The sequence below is a fragment of the Dermacentor albipictus genome, chromosome 5 (genome assembly GCF_038994185.2).
Source record: "Dermacentor albipictus isolate Rhodes 1998 colony chromosome 5, USDA_Dalb.pri_finalv2, whole genome shotgun sequence".
Lineage (NCBI taxonomy): Eukaryota > Metazoa > Arthropoda > Arachnida > Ixodida > Ixodidae > Dermacentor > Dermacentor albipictus.
In genome coordinates this window covers 93,293,455-93,317,890 of record NC_091825.1, presented here as the reverse complement: position 1 = coordinate 93,317,890, position 24,436 = coordinate 93,293,455, and the positions used below count along the sequence as shown (strand labels likewise).

General features: G+C 44.2%; 1 protein-coding gene across 1 annotated transcript in view; it reads left to right on the top strand.

The window, feature by feature from the left end:
- The window catches only part of LOC139059951 (sodium-coupled monocarboxylate transporter 1-like), a 95,755-nt gene that overhangs the window by 36,613 nt on the left and 34,706 nt on the right, over positions 1-24,436 (top strand). Inside the window, exons 2-7 of the mRNA XM_070538597.1 lie at positions 1,994-2,084; positions 5,125-6,453; positions 7,750-7,818; positions 8,615-8,666; positions 13,006-13,073; positions 19,556-19,636. Coding sequence (XP_070394698.1) covers positions 6,115-6,453; positions 7,750-7,818; positions 8,615-8,666; positions 13,006-13,073; positions 19,556-19,636 — 609 coding nt within the window. The 5' untranslated portion in view covers positions 1,994-2,084; positions 5,125-6,114. The remainder of the gene's footprint in view (positions 1-1,993; positions 2,085-5,124; positions 6,454-7,749; positions 7,819-8,614; positions 8,667-13,005; positions 13,074-19,555; positions 19,637-24,436) is intronic.

The window sequence follows — 24,436 nt, the reverse complement described above, 5'->3', positions numbered from 1 at the left end:
GCGGTCATCGAGAGAGATCTGTGTTTATGTTTGCTTGGGCGTGTTTGACGCCGTGCTTGTCATTTTAGTTAGTATGCCTATGTTTACACGTTTATATGGCTGATAAATCTACTATTGGTACTTCCTATAGCTAGCTGTCCGCTGTTTCCTATCGCAATCGATGCTTCACCTTTCGGTCAGAACTGCGATTTTTTTTTCTTATCGGCCTGTTGTGTTTGTCTGTCATTCTTTCTTGTGTGTTCGTGTCGGGCCGCTGCACAACACTTCCTCGTAGTTAAGTAGGAAGGCAGACAAGAAACATGTCTAGAGGTAAAATAGTTAAGTTTGAGGCGCGAAGGCTACATGCTCGCTGTAATGTGACTTCATCGCACGAGCCTGAAAAGCGGATTTTGAGGCCTTTGTAGAAACACAAGCGAATCGTAGCCTAATGTTTTTTTCTGCGCATAGAAACAGGTATTACAGTGACTGATTAGGAGAGACGAATACACAAAGGACAGAAATTATCGGTCATCGGTGTGATTGTGGTGCAGATACAGTTAACGCACTTAGTGACAAAGTACTTAGTACATGTCAGGGATTTTGGGTTCTTCCTTCATATTTTTGCTCATTTGTTTAAAAACACTGCCTATATTCAAAAGACATAATCTAAACTCGCCTAAGGTTTATAAGTATATGACGGCGCATTATTAGTTAATACGTTTTATTTATTAAAAACAAAGGTTAGCCTGCAAGGCAAGGAAGCAAAGCTATATCAGGTTTCAAAATGTTTTTCTTTTGATGTTTTATTGTTACACATCCTTAAATAAATAAACGCAGAAGTTTGACTTAGGAAAAAGAAAGCTTCTATTGAGGGAATGGCAGAACTTTCGAGGCATTCGATATATTGTGAGTTCCAAATTTAGCGCATATAACGGAATAATCTTTCCTCGTATTAAAGGTTAGTGTAATATGAAAAATAAAATGCCGGGTAGCCCTTTGGATGGTGTCTTTATATTATTTCTAAAGTTTTCAACAAGGACGCAATTTCGAAGTTGTTGCATGCAAATGTGAAATGTCAATAACGAAATACATGACGCATCACCAAAGGCTTAGGAAATCGGAGTAATATTGGTAAGTAATATGGAAATAGAATGAGCGCTTATTTGCTCGAACATACACCTAGAAAAATCAAAAGGAAACAATAACTAACTCCAAGATGAATAAAATTTATTGTCACAACACTTCAGCGGAGAAAAAAGGAAGGCACAGACAACGGCAATCTTTATGTAAATTGAAAATGTGACACATAGTTTCCCAATATCAAGGCTGAAAGCGAACACTCATTATCGAACGCCTTAAAAAAAGGATTTATACCTAGTGTTTTATGCATATTATTTCAGACTGTTCATTAAACAGAGCTACATTGGCCTCAACACTTGCGGTAATCGAAGAGCAGTGCGATGTGTCAATTTCTCCATGGTACATTTATGGAGCAGAACTTAGCATTGAGAATGCATCTTTTGTTGGTAATCAGTAAGCACAGAGTAGGCCTCGTAACAGATAAGCTAATAACAATGCTGGTGTCAATATTTACCTCGAATGGATCACTGGAGGTAGGTCGGGATTACGCATGTAAGTTCACCGCATTATGTTTTAGAATGAGTAGGTATTTGCAAACTGAGAGCAGTGGAGCTAGAACACTTCTTTTGTTTTAACATGCTGTTTCGCTATTAGGTGCGCTCAACTTCGATGTTTTAGAGGACCCTGCTCCTTCGTTTCAAGAAGGTTTTGTGAAGGTGCTTTCTCCAGGGCGATGACTTGATTGCCAGGGAAACGCTGTCTCTGCCTTTTTACTGCGTTCGGTGACTATGTGCTCCAGCAAATAAGAACCAAGAATTGTCGACACCGATAGATAAATCGACCTCTTCTCTTCGGGGCCATTTGATGTAGGCACAGCTTTTCGCTTTAAGATACAGGCTCTCCGGCATGTTTGCGTAGATAGCTGTATTTGCAGGACGGCCGGCCAGCAGCGACGGTTCCAGAGACACTGTCCTTCGTCGTGCAGCACTCTCCAACGCCGGTATCTGGAGTTGAGCGAGCTGCAGGTAAGCTTGGGAGGTAGTGCACTATGATACTGGCTAGCTATTTCATTATGAAGTGTTCATATTACTTGCAACGTCTAAAGATTCTCTGTTCATCCCGATACCAGTGGGCTGGTTTCGCATTCCTGATTTCGTTGCTTATTAGAACAAAGGATAGAAATAGCGGTTTTAGTTGTGTTATGAAAGTACCAATGGATCCAGCCCTGACTCAATGTCCAAGCTACCTTGCGCGGCTCTGATTTTGACAAAGCGGAAGGCGCCACCACTGGCTTAAGGGGGACGAGCAAATGGCAATGCCATTTCGAATATAGTCGGCTGTCAAAAAACTAGGCCATAGCCAGGGTCAGCCGAGGACGTCGGTTACAAAAGTAATAATTTATTTGGGAAACATGGTTATCTACGCGCGTTCTCTTAGTGGTTGCACGTACAACAGGACGACATGTTTTGTACAAGTACCACGTAGTTTCAGTCACTACAGTTGTCTACTGAGTTTGCTGACTGCGGATGTATACGGTTAATATTTCAAAATACCTGCAACATGTTGGCACATAGAATAGGTGGCAGATTAAAATGGTAACGCTGCTACAAACTCAGCACGTAGTACAGGCATACTGCATTGCGTAAAAGATGACAGTCGCGTTCATGGCCAAATCATGGGATCGTGTCCACAGTAGTGCATTGTGAGGCTTGCACTGAATTTTGTTGCTTCTTTCACTGTGCAGAGATATTACTCACTCCCTCGCAACAACACCTCTACAGCATTCTAACCACTACTTGTGGTTTTTCTGGGTCTTCATGATTATCAATTCAATGTAAGATAAACCCATGATGCTAATCACTCTCGCTATAGATTCTTCATTCATAAAAGAAGCAAAAGAAAAGCACAGTAACACTGTAACATCCCATATAAACTTCTAGTTTAAGCTTAATCGTAAGTACTCCCAAGCGTACGTTGTATCAGACAAATATTTCTGGTGCACTGAATTTTCTGAACCGTACGTACAATGAATTCGTTTTAAAGCTTGTCATTAAAATTCATGCATTGCCATTTTTGCGCATTATGGCCTGCACGGCTGCTCCGCAATAAAAATCCCAAGTCATCATCATCATCATCATCGTCAAAGCTTGCCATTAACCCAATACTTTAACTATCGCTTGTAATTATTGGTTTTTATGACTCAAAACTGAAGCCCCTTTTTGGAATGAGTTCCTGTACCTGGTAGTTTTGGCAAAAATGCAATGGCAACGAAGGTCTAGACATTTCTTGGCGTCATGATTACAAGAACGCGCCCTGATTTCTTACGATCATTATAATCGTTCAAATAAATGAATAGAAAAGTAGTGCGTGCTGCGGTCAAGTTGAGATGTTCTCTGTTTCGAAGTGTAATTTATTCGAATGAATTATTCAGGGCATGCATTCGCCTTTCTAACTCATATTCTGAGCTTAGACCCTACGCCACGTATATCTTACCTAACGTGCTTTATGCGGATTAACTGATGCTCCAAATGCGTCCTCGCAAGAGCTCTTGTGCGAGCGTGTTGGCAAGACTAAGCGATTGTCTCTGTGCTGAAGTGGACTTATAGCTAAGGGAAACTACCGTTGAGCTTTTAGGCATTTGATTCAAGGCTGCTGTGACTGCTGTTTCGAGGCCAACTTCTAACATAGGTGTCCTTGATGTGGAACGTTGCAAGCTTTTCTCTTCAGTTATCTCCTCAGGCCTCAGATAACAGTGTCTTGCCATTCCTAATGCACTGAGCAAGTACTACCTTACGCTTCACGATGCTCTCTGTTTGAATTGCGCTTGTCCTCACTGTCGAGAGTTCTTTTTGAAATGTGCCTCTGCTATCAGATAAGAGCAGTTGCTGCTACACTTAGCGATGATGTTCGGTCTCCGCGATTTTCTGCATTGAGAGCAGGCATCGTAAACTCGGTGCTAGCTGTAAATAATAGCTTCCGAAATGACAGCCTGCTAGGAAAACAGAGTATTATTATAGGGCAATGTTTCTGGCTACTCTCCTTGTAGGCTGACAGTTATGTTTTATAGGATAACCGTAACACCGACGCATAACCGATACTCAGGAGACAGATCAAGCACCTTTTATGAGCTGATAACAGCGGCTTCTTCAATTTTCTTCTACCGAAGGACATTTAATGAAGCCCTCCCATGTCATTTATTGTCCTCAGAATACCCACTAAAGCTCTGTCGTCACATTTGTCTTGCTTTTTCAACATACAGCGTGCGCGAAATTATACAAGAGATCTTAATGTTGAAACAACAGCATTTCTGGGTTATACCACTTTCTATCACCTTGGAAAAGAAAGATATAGAAGTCCTTAACTGTTCCTAAATGTTCTTTGTAATGTTCTCTACACCTGTTCGGAACTGACGTGTCACTGTGGTTCTTTTAGTGTTTGTGGTTTGTCACATTATATAGGTCACTTTTCATCTCCAATAAAGTTTCAGCTGTCAGACAACCATTTTCCTATCTTGCTGTGTCGGCGCGCACTCTGGGCTGCTGTCATGAATAAGTACTCTCAATTCCTACATAACGTCACTAGCTGCTACATTTGGAAAATTCATTATTCGCAAAGTTCCAATGAAATAGTGGTGAAAAAGAGTTCCTAGTAGCCCGAAACTAGCGAATTATCTTCTTCAGGGGACCTAAGAAACCAAAGGTCGCTACATCGATGCTCTGGAGAAAAATAAGACTTGATGCGCCATGTGGTAGCTTCTCCTTCCATAGGCAGATGATTGCGGAAGAGTGGGTGGCATAGCAACATAGCCAGGAAAATTATGTGGTCTCACGCGGGTAACGTTTGGTCTAAATAAAAAAAAAACACAAGAAACCGGCACTTCGATGTGAATACACCGTGAACCATGACGTCAGAGCTCTGGTTCGTTCGCTATACGCATTTTTTCTTTTGTAAGCAAGAGCCCATGAATCGGAAACATTTGTGTTAGCCACGCTGCGTTCACGTTAAATGCAGCATGTCAGTTTTCAAAGAAGTAATTTAGTTTTGGCTTGTTTCTCATCTTTCCAGTGTACTGACAAGTTCAAGAATATAGTCAAATTTCAAGTTCCGCAAGGTCGAGGACCAGGTTAAGTCTTTCTTGGACGGTGATGGTGTTCAGCGGAAGAATTGAATGGAAGAGAAGATTCTGTGCTGACTAAAATTAGGCTGGGTTTTTGAAAAATGCTTTGCCAGCATTAATAAGTCATAAACATTTTGATCAGGTTGTCAGAAGGTGGATGGGATCTTTGATACTTGTCGAAGCTTCCAAGTTTGAGAACATTAATTAGCACAGGCTTTTCAGTCCTAATACAAAGTTCAACGTGTTCGCAGAAAGTCAAGGGCATAACTTCTAAAGGGAAGTACGACTTGGAATACAATCAAATGTGAATAAATGCTGCTCATACCCGAAGAAGATTCTTACGGCGAGTCAAACATACGACGAAAAGGAAAGAAGGAAGATACAAGAAAACTACAGTGAAAGGAAGCAAATGTTTTCTGGAAGACAGCACACAACCTTTGGGAATATTACTAATAAGGCAAGCGGTGTTAGTTCCGAGTAACTCGCTGACGTAAGGCTGGTATTTGAAGCTGTCAACAGGAACATCGTCGCTTGAATACACAGAAACAATGGCCGTGAAAGCAATTTACAGAAAATGCTGCGCCAAGCTTTAAGATAGGCGCAAAGAAGTGGTCGTTGTTGATCCTGTGTGTTTTGAAATGACGTAAGCAAGTACAAGAAAAATAAGAGACACATTTAAAGACGAATCGCCTGTCCTGGAACTGAGAATTTGGTAGCAGAAAGTGCACACTTACTAAGCACGAGCATTTCGTCAGATTATAGACGCGAATGTACTGTTTCATTGGTCAGTAATCGCCGACACGCTTGGTGCGAGGATAACTAAAGCACATGCGACAGAACTTCCTTAATAAGAGGGATAGCTGCTCAAATTACTTCAACTAAGGTACCTGCGCAACAGTGCTTAAAAAAAAAGAAAGGGAGGGAGGAAGAAAAACAAGATGGTGGCGCACACCTTTGTGGCATTGGACTATGTGGTGCTCGTTTCCTTTCTCCTGCTGTCGACGGGAATTGGCGTGTTCTTCGCCTGGCACGACCGCCGTGGGAATTCCAACCGACGGTTCCTGACAGCCAACAAGCAGATGAACTGGCTGCCGGTGTCCCTCTCAATGATGGCCAGTTTCCTGTCGGCCGCTTCGGTCCTCGGTCTACCTTCAGAGGTGTTCGTGCGTGGTTCAACTTTTGGGCTTGGTGTCATATCTACCACTCTAGCGATCCTCATGGCTGCGTTTATCTTCATGCCGATGTACTACAAGATGGACATCACCAGCATTAACGAGGTACAGACACATATTTAGGTCTCCCATAATTGGTGTGTTATGGTGTAATTGCACTGCTTTTGTGACGCTGCTGGCAGCAAGTAGTTGTATAGGTATCTGCGGTATCAGATGCCCGGGTGTTTTGGTCGATCCACGAGAAATAAATGTAATCTGGTGATCTCGGGCTGTTTGTTAATGCTTCTTGATGCAGTGCTACGTTTATTTGAAAGTGTAACTGTACGTACATTACCCACTGCACGAAGGAGCACCTTTATTTCTGTAGATGACCTCTTAAGAAACCGGACTTATTTTGTTTAGACTGACTTGTTGGCTACAATACCAACGTCATGTTTGATAAAATGTGCTATTATGTACGGCGTGGCCTAAGGTAAAATCAATCATATCACATAGGCAGAGGAGTTTTACATGAGCTATGATACCTGTTGTGCGGATATAGAAAATTTGACTTTAGGCAAAGCGCAAAATAGCACGTAGCATAACAGAAGGGAACGAGGACGCAGCGTCAATGATCGTCAATGAGCGTTAAATGCACATACCTAAATGCTCGCTCAGGGGAACATTAGAACAATGTTAATAATCTGCTGAAAACTGGTCACCTAGGCGCACACTGCTTGCATTGTGGCTGTAAACCCTTGTTCGACAAACCACAAGTGATATCTGGAAGCCCAGATCAAGTGACTACGAAGATCATCGAGGCATTCCAAATGATTAGAGACGATAACTCTAAGTTGTCCATCTGTGTCGCAGTAAAAAAAAAAGAAAGCATGTTATATCACGGCAGTGGCCTATGATGGATGAGTTTAGCGAAAAGAAGTCTATGTTGGATGGTGGCCTTCTTTTTTTTCCCTGTTGTACTATGACATTTATGGGGTAACCATGTGCAATAAAAATTCAGTTGTTAGTAGCGCTTTCTGTTCATTCCCTTCTGTTGTCCTACGTGCTTTTTGCGCTTTGCCTAAAGTTATGCAGCACCAACTAGCCCATCAGTCGGTTATTTTGTGTATAATGTGACCTGAGTTTTATTTTTAGCTTTCCTCAGCAATGTGCTAATCTGCGCTAAAATCTACAATCCAGACGCTAGGAATGTTTCAATAAAGCTTGAAGTTTTCTGAACTGTTATCAATAATAATCTAGTCCTAAAGGTGTGGCTATCGCATTAACACTACGTTGACGCTTCGATACGCAGCGTAGAATGAAGTTTACCATGGAATGCTGTATATGAATCTAGTCTGTCTAGGGGGAAAATTGGCAAAGCACTTCAAATTTGACTCTACAATTAATTCGTGTTTCTTGCAGTATCTGGAGAAGAGGTTCACTTCACGGGTCATCAGGAAGATAGGGTCCATACTTTTCATCGTGCACACGGTGAGAAGAATTTGCTTTTGAGATGGAGCCAGAAATTATGCCTTTTCATGTGATTTTGCACGCGTGTTATTACTTTGTTTCATTTTAAAGCAAAGTGGTTCGTGCGGCTAGATGAACATTCAAACATGTCCTACGAGGAAGTGTGACACGATAAACGTCCGCTTGTAGAACTAGCGCCCTGTTTACAGATACGCTGTTTACATATGGACACTGCCGTGTGACAACAAAACAGAATATTTGTGCTATGTGTATTTGGCATGTTGTCCTCAAGCGGAGGGGATGCAGCTAATGCTTCGCTATTTCGCCAAGCTATCTCCATTGTTTTTTCTTCGAGTTTTGATATTTACCGCAGAAATGCACTTAATGGTACCTTCACTGTATTGAATGTCGACTACGAATGGCCTTAGTTGTGGAGTTGTGTGATCTAGATAATCTACCTTTGTTTGTGAATGGCAACAAAAGTCAACTGTCTGCAGACTTTCCGCGTTCTCGATACTCATTTGGGTATATCTCCTAAAGCTTTATTGGTGTAATTATTCTGTAAACTGCCAGCTTCTCGACTTGTGTTATTTCTTACTGCATCTGTTAGAGTTTTGTATCGTGGTTGGCCTTGCGATCTGCAGTGATAATACAATTTATCGTATTTGCTGGATCCACTCAACCTGCGCAACGTATAAAATAAAGAAAAATATTTAAGAGGAAACTGAAAATGTTAGTATATAGAAACCTGCGTGCATATCACTTTCGTATGTGGCACTCGAAAAAAAAAAATCAGCATTGTCTCTATATGTTGCAGCTGCTCTACCTGGGTGTTGCGTTATACGGTCCATCACTCGCCCTCGGGTCTGGTAAGCTCCTTCCAGGTTCCTGTTTATCGAAATATGTAGATGCATTTTCTGCAATTCCAAAGTATACGCTTTCTGAATAATATGGAAGTGCCAGCATGTGAGACTCAAGGAGCTAAGTGTACACATGCCCCTTTCGTCGTCGGTGTTTGCAGGACATAAACACGCAAGGATTTTGCAATGGACAAACTCTTTTCCAGCACAGCAGTGAATCATGTTTCTGTACACTCATCGCTACACTCTAAAAACAGTAGAACCCTTTGGTGTGTATATTTGCCACACAACAATGATCATCATCTGTCTTGTCCGCATTTCCTTTCTTTAACGCGGCGAGCCCGGTACTTTCCAGTAACGAACGGCATGCGCGTTATCAGCATAACATAGCATTCCGACAGGAAAGTAACGAGCGCAGCGTTTTCAACAAAGGAAATGCGGACACGACAAATGACGATTATTGTTGTGTGGCAAATATACACTCCAAAGGGTGTAAACGTTTCTTAGAGTGAAAATTTTAGAGCGAAATTACACGCTTTTGCCACACAACAATAATCGTAATCTGTCTTGTCCGCATTTCCTTTCTTTAACGCGGCGAGCCCGGTACTTCCAAGTCACGAACGGCATGCCCGTTATCAGAATGACAGCATTTTCGACAGGAAAGTAGCGAGCGCAGCGTTTTCAAGGAAGGAAATGCAAGCAAGAGAGATGACGATTACCGTTGTGTGACAAATATACACCCAAAGGGTGTACACTTGCTCACGATCTTACACTCTTAGAAAAATGTACACCCTTTGGGGTGTATCTTGTCCCACAACTATAATCGTGATCCGTGCTGGCCGCGTTTCCTTTCTTTAATGCTGCGAGCCCGGTACATTCCAGTCACGAACGGCATGCGCCTTATCAGTGTGACGCAGCATTCTCGACAGGAAAGTAGCGAGCGCCGAGTTTTCAGGAAAGGAAACGCAAGCAAGGCAGATGACGATTATTGTTGTGGGACAAATATACACCCCAAAGGGTGAAACCGTTTTAAGAGTGTAGCCGAAAAGTACACCCTTTGGGGTGTTTATCTGCCACATAAAAATAATCGTAATCTGCCTTGCTTGCGTTTCCTTTCTTGAAAACGCCGCGCCCGCTACTTTCCTGTCGGGAATGCTATGTCATGCTGATAACGCACATGCCGTTCGCTACTGGGAAGTACTGGGCTCGCCGTGTTAAAGCAAGAAAATCCGGACAAGACAGATGACGATTATCGTTGTGTGGCAAGATACGACCCAAAGGGCGTAATTTTGTTTTAGAGTGTAAGAGTGCAGTAGTTCAGTGGCTCTGGCGTTGCGGCACTTGGCTCGCGGCAGGGCGTTCGATCTCGGCCGTGGTGAGCCGCATTACGATGGGCGCTGAATACCAAAAATGCTCGCGTACTTATAATCAATTCGACTGGCCGATCTAGAGCGGTGGGCCGGAGTGACGAGAGAGCAACGAAACCCGGTACAGGGCGACGTAATCCAGATCGACCAGAAAAAAAAAAAAACATGCTCCGGCAGGAAGGGCAGTGGGAGGTTGGCCGAGCGTTTGCCGGCCATATCAGAGCGTGCCTCAAAAAGAGCTGAGAACAGCCGAGTCAATCGATCAGTTTGGAAGCTACTGCAACGCCTGCTCGTTTTCGTAATACCGGTGAAATCCGACTCTGCTTAGCGGATGAACAAGGAGCGCTCCGTCGCAGAGTGGGTTCATCCAGAAGGTTGACCAGTGCAAAACGCAACCTTGCGCTAGACTGACCAATGGAATTAGATTTCTCTACCTCAGAGTCGAGAAGAAAGTGTGTTGCAGTGGAATTTACCGTTAGAATTAGGTGCTCGTTAAATAACTCAGGGTGGTCGAAAATAGGCCTGATTTCCCCCTTACGGAGTGCCTCATAATAGGATAGTGGCTTCGGCATGTAAAAACCAAGATATGTTTCTATGTTCCTTTGTACACGCGTTCCAAAAGGCAACCGCAGCGAAATTTTTACTATTGAACCAGTTTTGGTAAAGCCACCAAGCTGATAATTGAATAGTTTTTTTTGTGTGTATGCTTAGCAGCCTTTAAACAGCATATAAGGCAGGTGATAGCTGCACCTGGTGGCATCACTATGGAGTAAGTCCTCGCACACCGCCTCCGAGGTTTTTGCAGCGCAGCGAGGGCACTTAAACTGGCTGACTTAGCCATGCCTGGAGAACCAGCGACCACTGCGAGTCCACAGTAGTGTGAAAGTATTCCTCTATTAAAGGCCTCATCGCGGCATTCCAGGGCTGCCGCAGTATGAACGTTATTCACCAGCGTGGCCTCCGATAGTGCCCAGGTTACGCCGTGGAGGCGCGCGTTAGGTCATGGCTCATTTCCTGATATCGGTATTGATGCTGTTTTTATTTTTAATTTCAGTATCAACAACGAAAATTCTGGCGAGCTTCTCGTGACATCCCCACTTGTCCTTCAACAGTAAAAGTTTGCACAGCACCTCCTCTGTATTTTAGTTATCCAATCCTGAGCTAGGCTTCTTACATGATTCGAAAATTCCTGCCAGTTTTTCTTTAAACGTAGCTTCCTCAGATATTCTTCACTGTCTGCGCGCTGCCGTCTTACGAAATAGCGCATACGTAGCACACCATTACCATCACTTTGATTTCGGGACAGCATCTGTGCTAAAATGTTTGAACCTTTCTTTTGTAGCTGTTGGTAGATGCTGAATTGCTTATTTTGCTGCATTTATTATTGCCGCACAGAAATTACAGGGACACCCAATGCGAAATTACCCCGTCGCCATCGCCATCGCCGTGAGTTTTCTTATAAAGGCAAGCGCGATAAGCTCCTCTAGCGCCCTTACTCCATATGCTGTAGGTGTTAGGGGAAGCTTGCGAAGGTGAGGATGAAGCATTCTAGTCTGAAACACGACCAATGGTGGAGGCAGGGACAAGAGGAGCTGAGCACGACTCTGCGCTTCTAGCCCGGTCGTGCGCTGTATCTTCGAGCTATTATAAAGTTTCAGCGAGTCCCGTACTCCGGTAAACGGGCGGAACACCGCGTGAGCCGGGCCGTCAACGCAAGCCATCTATGGAAGCAGAAATTAACCAGACAAACACATAGCTAATATTGCAGTTACCAAGTGCATTCTAATTCACTGATGACACAAATTTTCTGCAGTGGGGTAATTGTATGCCTATTTGCACTGAAAATTTACGCCAGCATTTTGCGAAATTCCGGAAACGCTAAAACTCTCAATTATCCAGCGAGCGCCACAGTTTGGCGAGCCGAGATCGCTCGTGGCTGGAAGCGCACTGCTTGCGCTCGCGTTTAGAGTTGCAGGTCGCGTAATGTGAAGTTTCAGAGACGCTTAGTGAGGAGAGACCACAGTGCCGTTCACTCTACTCTCTTGGCGCTCTTCGTCGCGCTAGCGTTGTGAGAGAGAGTAGTCGCGGTCATCGAGGGGGTCCCATGCATATTTTTCTGTGTGCGCGTGATAACATACATGCTTATTTTATTAGCAACTCAATGTTTACTGGCTGATCATACTACGAACCGTACTTCGTGGAGTTGTGTAATATTTTGCTATCGCTATCAGTGCTTTTTTTTCAGAGCAAACTCCAAAATGTTCTTGTGTTGCTGCTATTGTACGTAGTTCAATGTTGTACGTGAACGCATGTTATTGTGTATTGCTCTTTATATTGTTATTGTGTCTTTAGTCCCTCATATTGTGTTTAACTGTAACAAAGCAAAGTTTTGTCGGCTGATATACTTGTTGGGAAATACTTGTGTTCTTTCGCTGTTTCGTCGCGATATCTTTAAAATGCACATTATTGCGTCAGCTGATATAAGCAGTTTTGATATGTGTGATTTCAATTGTCACTAGTATAACATGCAGTTTATTGTGGTCGTTATTATGTATAAATCCTGACCTGTTTGGTCTGTCTGATTGGAGTCTACTGTAGACAAATGTATATTGGATTGATACTTCCGACATCTTGCTTAATTCATTGTCTTCATGATTTACGTGAGGCAGTTCAGAATGACGTCTCGGCAAGTGATGAACAACGTTTCACAATAAAATGCAGTGTGGCGATAGACCTTGCCAAAATATTGAAATATGCTAAGCTGATGTAATGGTCCACTTTGCTGTACCTGTAGCCTTAAGGAAGTTGCAATGTTAAGTGCCAAAGAGCGACTTGCCCAGAAAATAGTTTAGCATCGGCTTAATTCACATAGTGATCAGGACAAACAGAATTGTCATCCTATGAACGGTGTCTTCATGGCATGGGGAGTGCGTAGTTCTAAATGGAACTGCTTTTTATTTTCTTGAATACTTATCCTGCAGTGACCGGTTTCCCGGTGTGGTCTTCCATACTCTTGAATGGTGCCGTCTGCACATTCTACACGTCAATAGTAAGTGCCATACTCTCACCGTTATAACGATTGCGGCAACCAGATTACGGATTACTTTTACATGTCTTTTAACGCTTTCACATTTCGTGTCAATGTCGATAAGGGAAGTGTCAAATGCTATAGGGATGTTTAAGTGCAATGCCATGGAGGTGTTGACAATATTTTGTCATGATAATATTTTTAGAACCTATTCTTGTTGGCGGTAATCATCCTCTGTGTTTTAAACGCGGAGTGCGTGAATTACCTGTGCTCACTGAGCGATTGCGAAATTGCAAACCTTAAGCAACAATGTAAATAGGTAATTCAGACAAACCAGTACCGATAATGCACTCAATTCTTTATAGAAATGTTGTGACTAGCACCATTCTAATGAACGCTGTAAAGTGTGATATATTGTGTCAATTTCGTATATTTTTTCGAGAAGTTTGGTTAGTACACGCTACTGTAATTGCGCATATCTTGTTTGTTTATACAAATGCTTTTTAACCTCTATCTCTTTTTTTTAAAAATTATATATATGTGTATGCTTCCTCACTGTTTGCTGAAACTGCACCAGGAGAAATGTGGCAAGAATCCCGTGAAGCTGATTATCTAGTAACCTTTATTTGATGTCCTTGCGTGGTTTTCGATTTTTTTGTAATTTATCTCTTTTTTCGTCTCAGCATAATATCATTCGTTAAGGAAATTGTACTGTTGCATTACAGCATTGTACTCAGCAGTCATATTTCACTGAAAATGAATGCTAAGTAAGCCGACACTGATATAACGTGTGTCTCAACTAACATTTAGCTACGCTGTTCAAAGCAAAACAAAAAATGTCCCAGTGCAAGGTAGGATTATTAGACCTATGCCATTCGGCCGTTAGACTTCTGACGACCGAACGTTGTGGTTCTTATGATCGTACCTTGCGCCGTTTTTTTTTCAATCCTTCTTTTGTAAAAGCTTGGCTAATTCCTGCTGGAACAGCTTATATATGAGACTAACTACATCGGTGTTCTAGTTAACATTTTATGCACACACACACAAAAAAGTACGGTGCAGGCATTTATAATGCGGACCTAATTGCTTGTCAGTACGTTTAGATCCCAAATGTTGAGCATGACATTTAGCAGCTGGCAGGGAGATAATAGCAGCGCCGGCGAAACGATTGCAGGTGTCAAAAGAGCTTTTGAGGGCTGCGTGGCACTAACATCACCGAATGCTACGTGCTTTTTTTCCATCAACCAATTTACCGCGTATAAATAAGGTCAATTGAACGTTATGCCCTGCCCCATGGATGTTGATTTGCTTTATGATTTTAATGTCGTATCTCGTGCATGACGTTTGCTCTCTGGTCTCCTAGTTCGTTTAAAAAGCAGACTTGTTTCCCGATAGTACATCACCATATAGGAAGCTGTAGTCGTAAAAAAAAAGAAAAAAAGAAAAATGTATCTTTACGCGGAACCTTGTCTTTTACAGCGAAGCTGTTAAAGGCTAGTTCCCCCAGGATCGTGTCCATGTGTCGACACAAAACTATCGTAATCAGGATTGGCTACATCATCGTCGTCTTCTTCCACAGCTGGATCGTTGACGCACCTAGGTGCTACTGCGCGAACGCCCTCGTGACGCTGCTCCCGCGTTCGTCATCGTCATTAATTATTTATTAAATAGGAAACACAAAGACGTAACCAATTTTACAGCGAAGCTGTGAAGGGCTAGTTCCGCAGGATCGTGTCCGTGTGTAGACACAAAACTCCCCATACATGGTCCCCTCCTGAGGATAGTGCAATGTCTGGCCGACCTGCGGCGGAGATGCTGCTCGCCATTAGGGGCTCACATTATACAGCTTCGCTGTTCATCCTTCTTCACAGAGTGGAATGGCACTGAGTTTTCCCGTTGACTTTATCGCTCCGGGAACACTTCACGGAAAAACGGAAAGTTTTGACTAGCGCAGCCGAGTCAAAAGAAGCCGAACACGCATCCCCGCATTCTGAAGGACACTAACACTTTACTGCTGATCACTTACTAGGAACGGCACGCCGAGCGGCTAGTATACATGAAACAACTCAGCCATGGCAACGGGAACTCTATCCCGGGGACTGCACGCTAAAATTACTGACAAGGCACTTGCCTAAATGTTATCCGCGTAGTCAATATCACTGAAATCAATGACACCCTGATGTAAGACATCCATGCCCAGACACTTCGCATAGTTTTAGAACGACTCATGGGCAAAGCAGGCGCATGTCTAGTTACCTTTGAGACGATGAGCAAAACGTAAACAAGGCGAATGAAGAAGCCGGCGTTTCGACAAGCGGATTTGTCGAAACGTTCGCTCCTGTATTCACGTTGTTCACGTTTTGCTCATCGTCTTGAATTTCCATCTCCCGCATTCCCCGTCTTTTCCCTACTTACCTTTGAAGGAGACAAGGCACCTCGTGCAGTTACTTGGCGTCTCCGAATCAGCCCCGTAATGGCATACGAGATGCACTTTCTGGTGCTTCAAGACTTTCACTGGCCAAACCGTAAAAAGGACATGTCCACACCTCACGATTGAGTGAGGAATTAATCCAGAACAAGGGGAATGTACTAATATGGACATGCTTACCTATTTTCTTGAATATCTTTTGTGATTTTTTTTTAGTGGGATCAGAGTTTGTCTTGGCGACATTTGGAGCGAGGAAATTTGTATATTTCATGGCGTACCACAGGGGAGTGTTCTATCTGCTTTATTATTTAGCATCGCCATGACGAATCTCTCAAGAGCACTAAACCGTCGAACATCCGCGAAGATGTCTATACAGTGAAAGCTCGTTAATTCGAACTTCAATAATTCGAATTTATGGATAATTCGAACTGTACGATTTGGTCCGGCCAAGCTCCACAGAAGTCTATGTATAAAAAAGTCCGTTAATTCGAACGCGAGAAGGTTCCCTTACGGATAATTCGAACTACGCTCGCCTGGCACACGGCCAGAGAAACACGCCTACTGCCTGTACACACAAGGCTGTATTGCCTCCGAAACGGAGAGAACGGCGAGAGAAGGCAAAATCGGAAAAAAATCTAACCTGCGCGGGGTCAGTCAGAAGGCAGCGGTGGCTGCCGCCTCTCCGTTCTACGTAACCTCCGAGACTTCTTGCCCGTGGCGAATTCCGGAAGCTTTACAAATCTTGTACAGTTGCTAATGTTGTGCGCAGACGGCATGGCAAGCGGCAAAACACAGCGAATCAAGTACGTCGCAGCTGCGCTTGCAATCAAGAACCAACGAATCAGGGCCTTCGCCACCTTCACATGTTCAGCGTCTTTGTCTCGACAGTCTTCATCGGTTGAGCACCTCTGTTTTCAGATTAGGAGGTATCGGCCGTCGCGATTCATTGTGATGGTGTTAAGCCTCGGCTAACGTTCGTTTCGGTGGACATCGGTGGTGGGGCACAGTCGGGCCCAGAGCTTCGACTTGAAGATGGCGTGTGCCCGCGGCAAACGCCATAACTTTCTGACATGCCCTACTGCTTCCAAATCGCAGTGTACCGTTGCTCTCCTTCACTCTCGTTAGTTCGAACTTTCGTTAATTCGAACTGAAGCGGCTTACCCTTGCGGTTCGAATTAACGAGCTTTTACTATATGTCGATGATATCTGCACATGGGTCTCCGGCTACCAGCATCGTCATCTCGCACAAATAGCTCAGGCCATTCCAGGCTATTTGACAACGCTTGGATTATCACTATCAGAAGGGAAATCATCATTCATGCTATTTCCTGGAACTAAAAACAAATCTACAGACTTGAAAAACCTGAATTTTAACGGGTATCAGATTCGACAGGTCCCCAGTGCTTGATTTCTTTGCATTACCTTGGACCACGAGCTACACTGCGCTGCGCTGCTGACCACGTTGCGGCAGCATCGTCATAGAGGCTTCATGTGCTCATGCAAGTTACTAGCATACGCTGGGGCGACCACCCAATGACGATGCTACGGCTACTTACAGCGTTGGTTGCAAGTCGGATCCTATGCCAGCTAGCTCTGATGTCACTCACCCTCAGGTAACCAATACGACCGCTTAGAAACTTTACACAGAAAAGGTCTTCGGCTGTTCTTGGCAATCCCTCTGCCAGCATCTAACAAAAAAGTTCTCTACACAACTGAGTCACGACCTCTGCGACTTCAGGCTTCCCAGACTCTCATGGGCCAACTACTACGTCTGAGTGAGTCTTCGCGCGGCAGAGCCCTCTTAAGACGTGTAGGTAACAGGCCACGCTCAGACTTTTATGCAGACCTGAACACGCTTCGAGTCTTAGGATTAAGCTGCTTTGACATGCAACTTAAGTGTAATACGACTGCAGTCACAGAGCTTCATTCCAACTTCAGAAGTCAAGTCACTAATTCTGGAACACATGAACATGAGTTACTCGAATAACCTCCAAGTATACAAGGATGGCTGTGTCAAAATAGACGAAGATCACTGTGCAGCTGTATTCTACGTCCCCCTTTGAGATATGCGTGGTTTGGCCGTATGGACTGTATAGCTTCGTCGACAGTCGTTGAAGGCGTGGCAATAGCTGCTGCTCTGTGCAAACTAAACACATTGCCTCCCCAAAATGTGGTCCTCCTTGTGGACTCAAAGGCCGCGTTGCAGCAACACCACCGTGGCCTACCGTCCATCAAGTTCCCACGTAAATCACTAGCTCTCGAGAAAGAACATGGCAACAACGGCTTCACGGTGAAGTTTTAATGGATTACCTCCCACATTGGCATTGCTGGCCACGAAAAAATGCATGCTCTGGCATGCGCAGCGCTCCATCATCCTCCCTAAGTCAAGGGTCCAAAGAGCAATAAAGTTAAGAAATCTGACATTCGAAATCCCTTGGGGTCACTTTGGGTTCCACCACAAACGTCATGTGTAACCAAGATATTTCGTAGAGAGCAAGCCTCACTTCTACATCTAATAAGGACAGGACCGTTAGTACACCAGCATTGTTATTAAGAAGGGGGCGCAACAATTCTCCGAACTGTACCATATGCGACGAGACAGTTGACCTTGAACGCTTTCTGTGTTCGTGCCCAAAATTCCGAGACGAGAGGGCTGCTCTCCTGAAAAATCTGCAACAAGATGTCCTTCCCCATACGTGTCTGCAACACCTTGGGTTCCCCGAAGAACCATTTAGAGACCGCAAAGAAACTTGACCTCTCCTTATAGGATTCTTAGGAAAGGATGGTCTGATGGACGTGTGGTGAAACACGATAGTGATGTTATGAGAGATGCTCTGGCGGAACAATAGCCTACCTTAGTCACCAGGCTAAGCCTTCCTGTTGCTACACCCCACCCCCACCACCCCCACCACCGCCTTTTTCTGTTTAGTTCTGGCATATCGCTGGGTATTATCGAATATAATTATTATGCTTCAATGTTCTTGCCGCTACTAATTAAAGGTGGCTCTGGAGCAGGCCGTCGGATAAAAGCACAATCGAAACCTTTGTTTTAATCATTTCCCTATAAGCGTGATAATTGCCATGTTAAAAAGACCACGTAGTAACATACGGAAGATAGATACATTTACCCAGATCGCTTAACGTACATCGGCGAGCCCTTGCATAAGTGCAACATTGAGCTGTGGAGTGCCTGTTTGCAGAGAATGTGATGGGGCGTTTTCGTTGGCCGCCTATAGTATTTGTTCTATGCTGCATAAAAGAAAACATACTTAATGTTGCTATTTCATTGACATGGACACTCCAAGCGCATTTATGCCGTCGCCGTTGCCGTCGCCGTGAGGTTTTGTATATAGTTCAAGGACGATAACACCATCGCAGCGCGCCGTATGCTGTATGTGCGAGTGATGTCGTGCGACAGGAGCCGACGATCACCGCTGAATATCCCCCGCGCTAAAGAGAGGACAGTGGGCAGAAAGTGGACCATCTGCCGTCGTGCGCGAGACACCCAACGCTGCGAGGTACCCGGGGGAGGGGATAGACGGGAGGGGTCATTCTATTTCCGTTGCGACTGCATGTGTGGCGGCTGCGCACGTCGCCCGGCCGTTTCTTGAGAGTGATCTGGGTTGGGGGCAAAGTTACTGCATTGGCGGCCTGCATTGGCGGCTCGTAGTTTTGTGCGTACTGCGTGTTCTCGGCGCTCACTTTTCGTTGAAGCGGTAGACAGCACGAAAGTCACTTCGATCGCTGCTGCTGCCGCGTTTCCTCACGCCAGCGTTGTGACAGTGAGTTTCTGCGGTCATCGAGTCAGATGTGGTCATGTTTGCTCGTGCGCGCTTGACATCATGCTTGTTAATTAATATACCTATGTTTACAGGTATATACGGCCGATAAAACTACTATTATTACTTCGTATAGCTGTCCACTAATTTTCTATCGCAATCAATGCTTAGTCTTTCGGGTGAAAATGCGCCTATTCTTTTGCTAGCGGTATTCCATGTGTTTTATTCTGTCAACGCTGTCTACGTTATTCTTTTGTAAATTTTTATCTTATTTTCATACTCATGATTTCTTGCAGGGCGGTATTAAAGCAGTGGTGTGGACAGACGTCGTCCAAGTTGTCCTCATATATGTCGCCTACATCATGGTCATTGCAACTGTGAGTAGCACGCTGCACTTCAGATGGAAGTGAAAGCCCTCAATAGGCCTGCCTGCACACGCTTTGGTATACAGCAAAACGTTTTGTGTGCGCCATGAAATTTCTGTGGCTTTCTCATTCGGTTAATTGGCAATACTTGAAGTGCTTCATGCCAAATGTTTGCTTTGCTTCTTTGTCCGTAATAATATGATATTTCCAGCGGATATTTTGGTGTGCGTTGGATTGAGTTGTGTTCGGAAGAGGGACCAGCTTCACTTGTGCTCAGCGTACGTGCTGTTAAGACGGTGGCAAAGGATGTGCCAACTGTTCTTAGAGAGTTGTATTCATATAGGAGAAATACAACTCTCTGCGAACAACTGGCCACCATACTCTCAGAGAGTATGGGGGCGTATTGTTCCGCCTTTAGTGTGATCCGTGTGATTCATTGTTTAAGCCGGCGGTTGTGCCGCAGCCTCTGCCATCCTTCAGGTAAGGCTCTCCACGACTTACACAGAGTTAAAAAAAAACGCAATAAGGCCGATGTACCACAGGATGTCAAAGTGTACTTTAATCGAAACCTGAATCTCAGGGTAGACTCCGCGTGATAGGCCTTCACATGCAATACAATGACAAGGCCACACGTATCCTACACTCGCTGCGCCACCGATTTACACAAATAACACCTACGACAAAGCGCATTACAAACAGGTGTCAAGGACTCCAAGAAAAAGATGCATTCCAAATCGTACAAGCCGTCATAATCAGCAGAATAACGTACCATATCCCTCGACCATGAACTTAGTGGAATCGAGAGGAACCAGAAGAGCATCCTCTTCTGCAATGCACCAAAGGCAGCGCTGGGGCTACCCCACCACGCGTACAGGCAGCTCCTTCTGCGACTCGGGGTAAGCAACAATGTATCAGAGATCGGCACATACACACCCCTATAATAGTGCGCGCCTGCACGCTTTGTAATCGCGCATGCTCCGGCCGCATGGTCAGGTTATAAAATCACTAGTGCAGCCTTTTCAATAAACATTTATTCCTCTTCACACTATCAAGTGTCATGCTTTCCGTGCTTCCTAAAGATACAAACAGTGGCGACGAGGATGGGATTATGGTTGGGCGCACCTCGTCACTGAGACCGTAGGAATAGCGCGTCGACCTCCTGCTTTCGACGGCACTACAGGCACCTGGACCACTTATGGTGTCACGCGAGAAGCCTGCTTTGAAGGTAGCGGAACGACAGATGCTGGAAAACGTCATGCCGTGCTGGTTTCATCGCTGAGCGACCGGGCTGTCGTCCGGGTCTTGCAAAGACTCCAGCGAACAGGCTCCATCAACTCCCTGGCGTATGACGACGTTGTAAAATGCCTGGAGGAGCATTTAAACTCTAAGAAAAACGAAACAGCAGCAAGTTATTGCTTTCTTGTGCGAAGACAGGAAGAGCTGGAAAGCGTCTGGAACTACACTGCGTAACTAAGCAGACTGACCGTGACCTGTAACTTCGGGAGCACTCTGGACTGTATGCTGCTGTACCACGTTGTTTGCGATATCCGGGACAACGAAACGCACGGTGCTTACTCGCCCGTAAGAAATTCACCCGTGAGGAAGCTGAAGACTTCGCCATAGTTTCTGAGAAAGCGAATCAAGACGCTCGTGGCATGCGGGATTCTTACGCGCGGACTGAAGGTGTCGTCGTTAACATGGTACACCAACAGCTGCAATGAAGACACTGAAGGAAGAATTACTAATCATAGTCTTTTTGCGCAACAGATGCAAAGAGGCGCATGGAGCGGCATCGTGCCAACATAGCAGTTCCGTCCAGTGGCGTAGCCAGAAATTTCGTTCGGGGGGGGGGGGGGGGGGGCTCACATTGCAGCTCGGCCTCCTCCTAAGAGGGAAAATTAGGTTGGATGCTCCTATCTAAATACACGTAGAAGAAAAATTCGTTTTTCTCGGCAACCACTGCATCAAATTTGATTAGATTTGTTGCATTTAAATGAAAAACTTAAATTATAGTGCCTGTTTGTTTCGAATTTTCGATTTATGTCGTCAATATTTTATTGAAAAGTGGCACAAATCGAAAAGTTTTAGAAAGCGAAACAATGAAGTTTATAAATCTGTAAATCAGCAATGAAAATTGATATCACAATTCCGTGAATTGCACATAATAGTACGTCTACAGCGGACAAGATTGATATGTTACAAATGAGTCTCAAAAAATTAGGTATTATGGAAATACGGCTCTTGCAGAACCCATGTACATATCATAACGAATTCACGTAAGATACAAATTGACATATTGAATTTCCCCGCTTTGAATGGTGTAATGGATGCCATTTACAGAACCACGATATCGGTTCTTGATGCAGAGCTATTAATATTTAAACTTCGTGCTTCTATTTTTTTCGTACTTTCGAATTTTTCAAAATATATTAAACAAAGTTCAGGTCCTAAATCGAAATTCCGCTTCCAACAGACTCTATAATTTAACATGCTGTCTCAAATGCAAGAAATTTTATTAAAAGCGATTCAGGAGTTATCTCAGAAAACCGTTTCTGCGTTTTACATGTATCTGAATAGGCCGCGTCGGAGTTGGACCCGAGCTAAAGCTTCCTCTTAAACAATTTGCCTAGGGATCAAATACACGAATAATAACTGAATTGCCATTGCCAAATATGCTGCAAACGAATTGTTGAACGCTACGCACTGTCAATACAAGTAAAATATGTATTTTTTCATAAAAGAATGTACTCGTATGTGCCAAAAATTGTGCCCAACATCACTGATGTCAATGCTTCTATGTATTTTGTCTATTTAATAAGTAAGAAAAATATCACACGAACTTTAGAACTACATCAGTTCGAAGCCAGCAAAGCAGTGCATGCCGCTGATATGAAAAATGTAAAGGCCATGAAATGAACAAGTTGAGGACAAATATCTTAATGACACTTTATCATTCAAGATCCTTGTTTACATTCTTGTACCTATGCAACGGCCAGTGAAAAATCTCGATGACGCTGCCATTTGTTCCAATGTATTACGCAGCAGCAGATGTCACCGGTCGTGTATGGTGAGTAATTGCACCCAAATTATAGTCGCAACAGAGACCACGTATAGAAAGCAGGAGTTCTGCAGAATATACGAGGGCGAGTCAAATGAAAGTGAGCCAATGCAAATATATGAAAAACGGGGCACTTTATTTAAAGTAGCCTCCATGAGCATTTAGACATTTAAACATTTGTTTCATTGACTAACGAGTCGCGTAATTCCCGTCTCATAAGGCTCCTTGGGTTGTTGCTTCAAAAGGTCTGCAACTGACTTTCACGTCATCGTCCGAGACGAATCTGGTTCCCATGAGCTGTTTTTTCGGTTGCCCGAAAATGTGGAAGTCGCAAGGCGACAGATCTGAGTTGTGCGGTGCATATTGCAGCATTTCCCACTTGAACTTCGCCAGTTTTATATTAACCACATAGCGACTTGGAGATGGACATTGTCGTGGAACAAGATGAACCCATTCGTCAATTTTTCACGTAGTTTGTTCTTGATTGCGACACGCAGCCGATCCGGCGTTTCAGTAAATTCTACCAGTGATGGCCCCTGACGGTCGAAAAATAAAAGCCAACAACACCTTCCCGGCGGAAATGATGGCCTTTGCTTTCTTTGGGGGGTGGTGAATTCAAGTGTTTCCATTGTAAGCTTTGCCGTCGTGTTTCAGGCTCATAGTAGTAGCACCATGGTTCGTCCTCGATCACACTTGCAGAAAAGAAATCGTCACCCTTATTGTAATACCAGATCAGATGAGTAAAGGCAGCGCCGAACTTCTCCGTATTCTGGCGGAGATTCAAAATCTTGGGCATCCATTGCGCACACAAGAGCCGATAACCGAGATGTTCATGAATTACGGCGTGAACGGTGATGGCGAACCCAACCGTGACTGATGTTCACACGCTCTGCCAGTTCATCGATGCTTATCCTCCGTTCTTGTGTCATCAGCTCATCAACCTTTGAAATTTTGTTAGGGGTGATTGCACGATGGCTTTGTCCCAGTCTGGGATCGTCTTTGCAACTTTCACGTCTTTCTTTGAACCGTTTGTTCTAACGCTTCACAGTGGCCAATGCAATGCAATGTTCAATCTACACGGCAGCCATACGATGAGTAATTTCTTTTCGGGAAACACCTTCAGCTGTCAAAAAGTTCACGGCACCACGCTGCTCAACCTCTGGAGCGTCCATTACGTCACGCAACCATGTTCAACCAAGTGTATGAGCGCATTAAAGAACATTTATGCTCACACCTGCGTGCCACTTTTGTAAATTAGAGATGCCTGCGTGCTACGCCCAAGCCTTGCAGCTAATGAACAGAACCATCATTGCGCGGGGTGGGTAGGCTCACTTTCATTTGACTCGCCCTCGTACGTTAGAAATGCGAAGATACAATGGAATATACAAATGCTAAGATACAGCTTGATAAAGGGCGAAAAATTGCCACTGGAAACAAAGTTAACTGCACGTATACACAAAACCTCGCAACAAGATATCTAAACATACGTATACGTATAAGTCTCCAATAAATCTACGTACCTAAGAAAAAGTCATGGTATACAATGGGTCAAACAAGGCAAATAAACATGTTGCGCAATCACAGATTCACAGAATCCTAGATCTCGCCCCAATTCCATGCACTCCCTCCGATGTATCACGCGCGACGGAAGGCGCGGCGCGCTTGCTACCCGCTTTTATCCTTTGCGCACACAAGACTGAGTCACCATCAATCGGCTCAACCATTCCCCCCCCCCCCTTCACACACACACACGC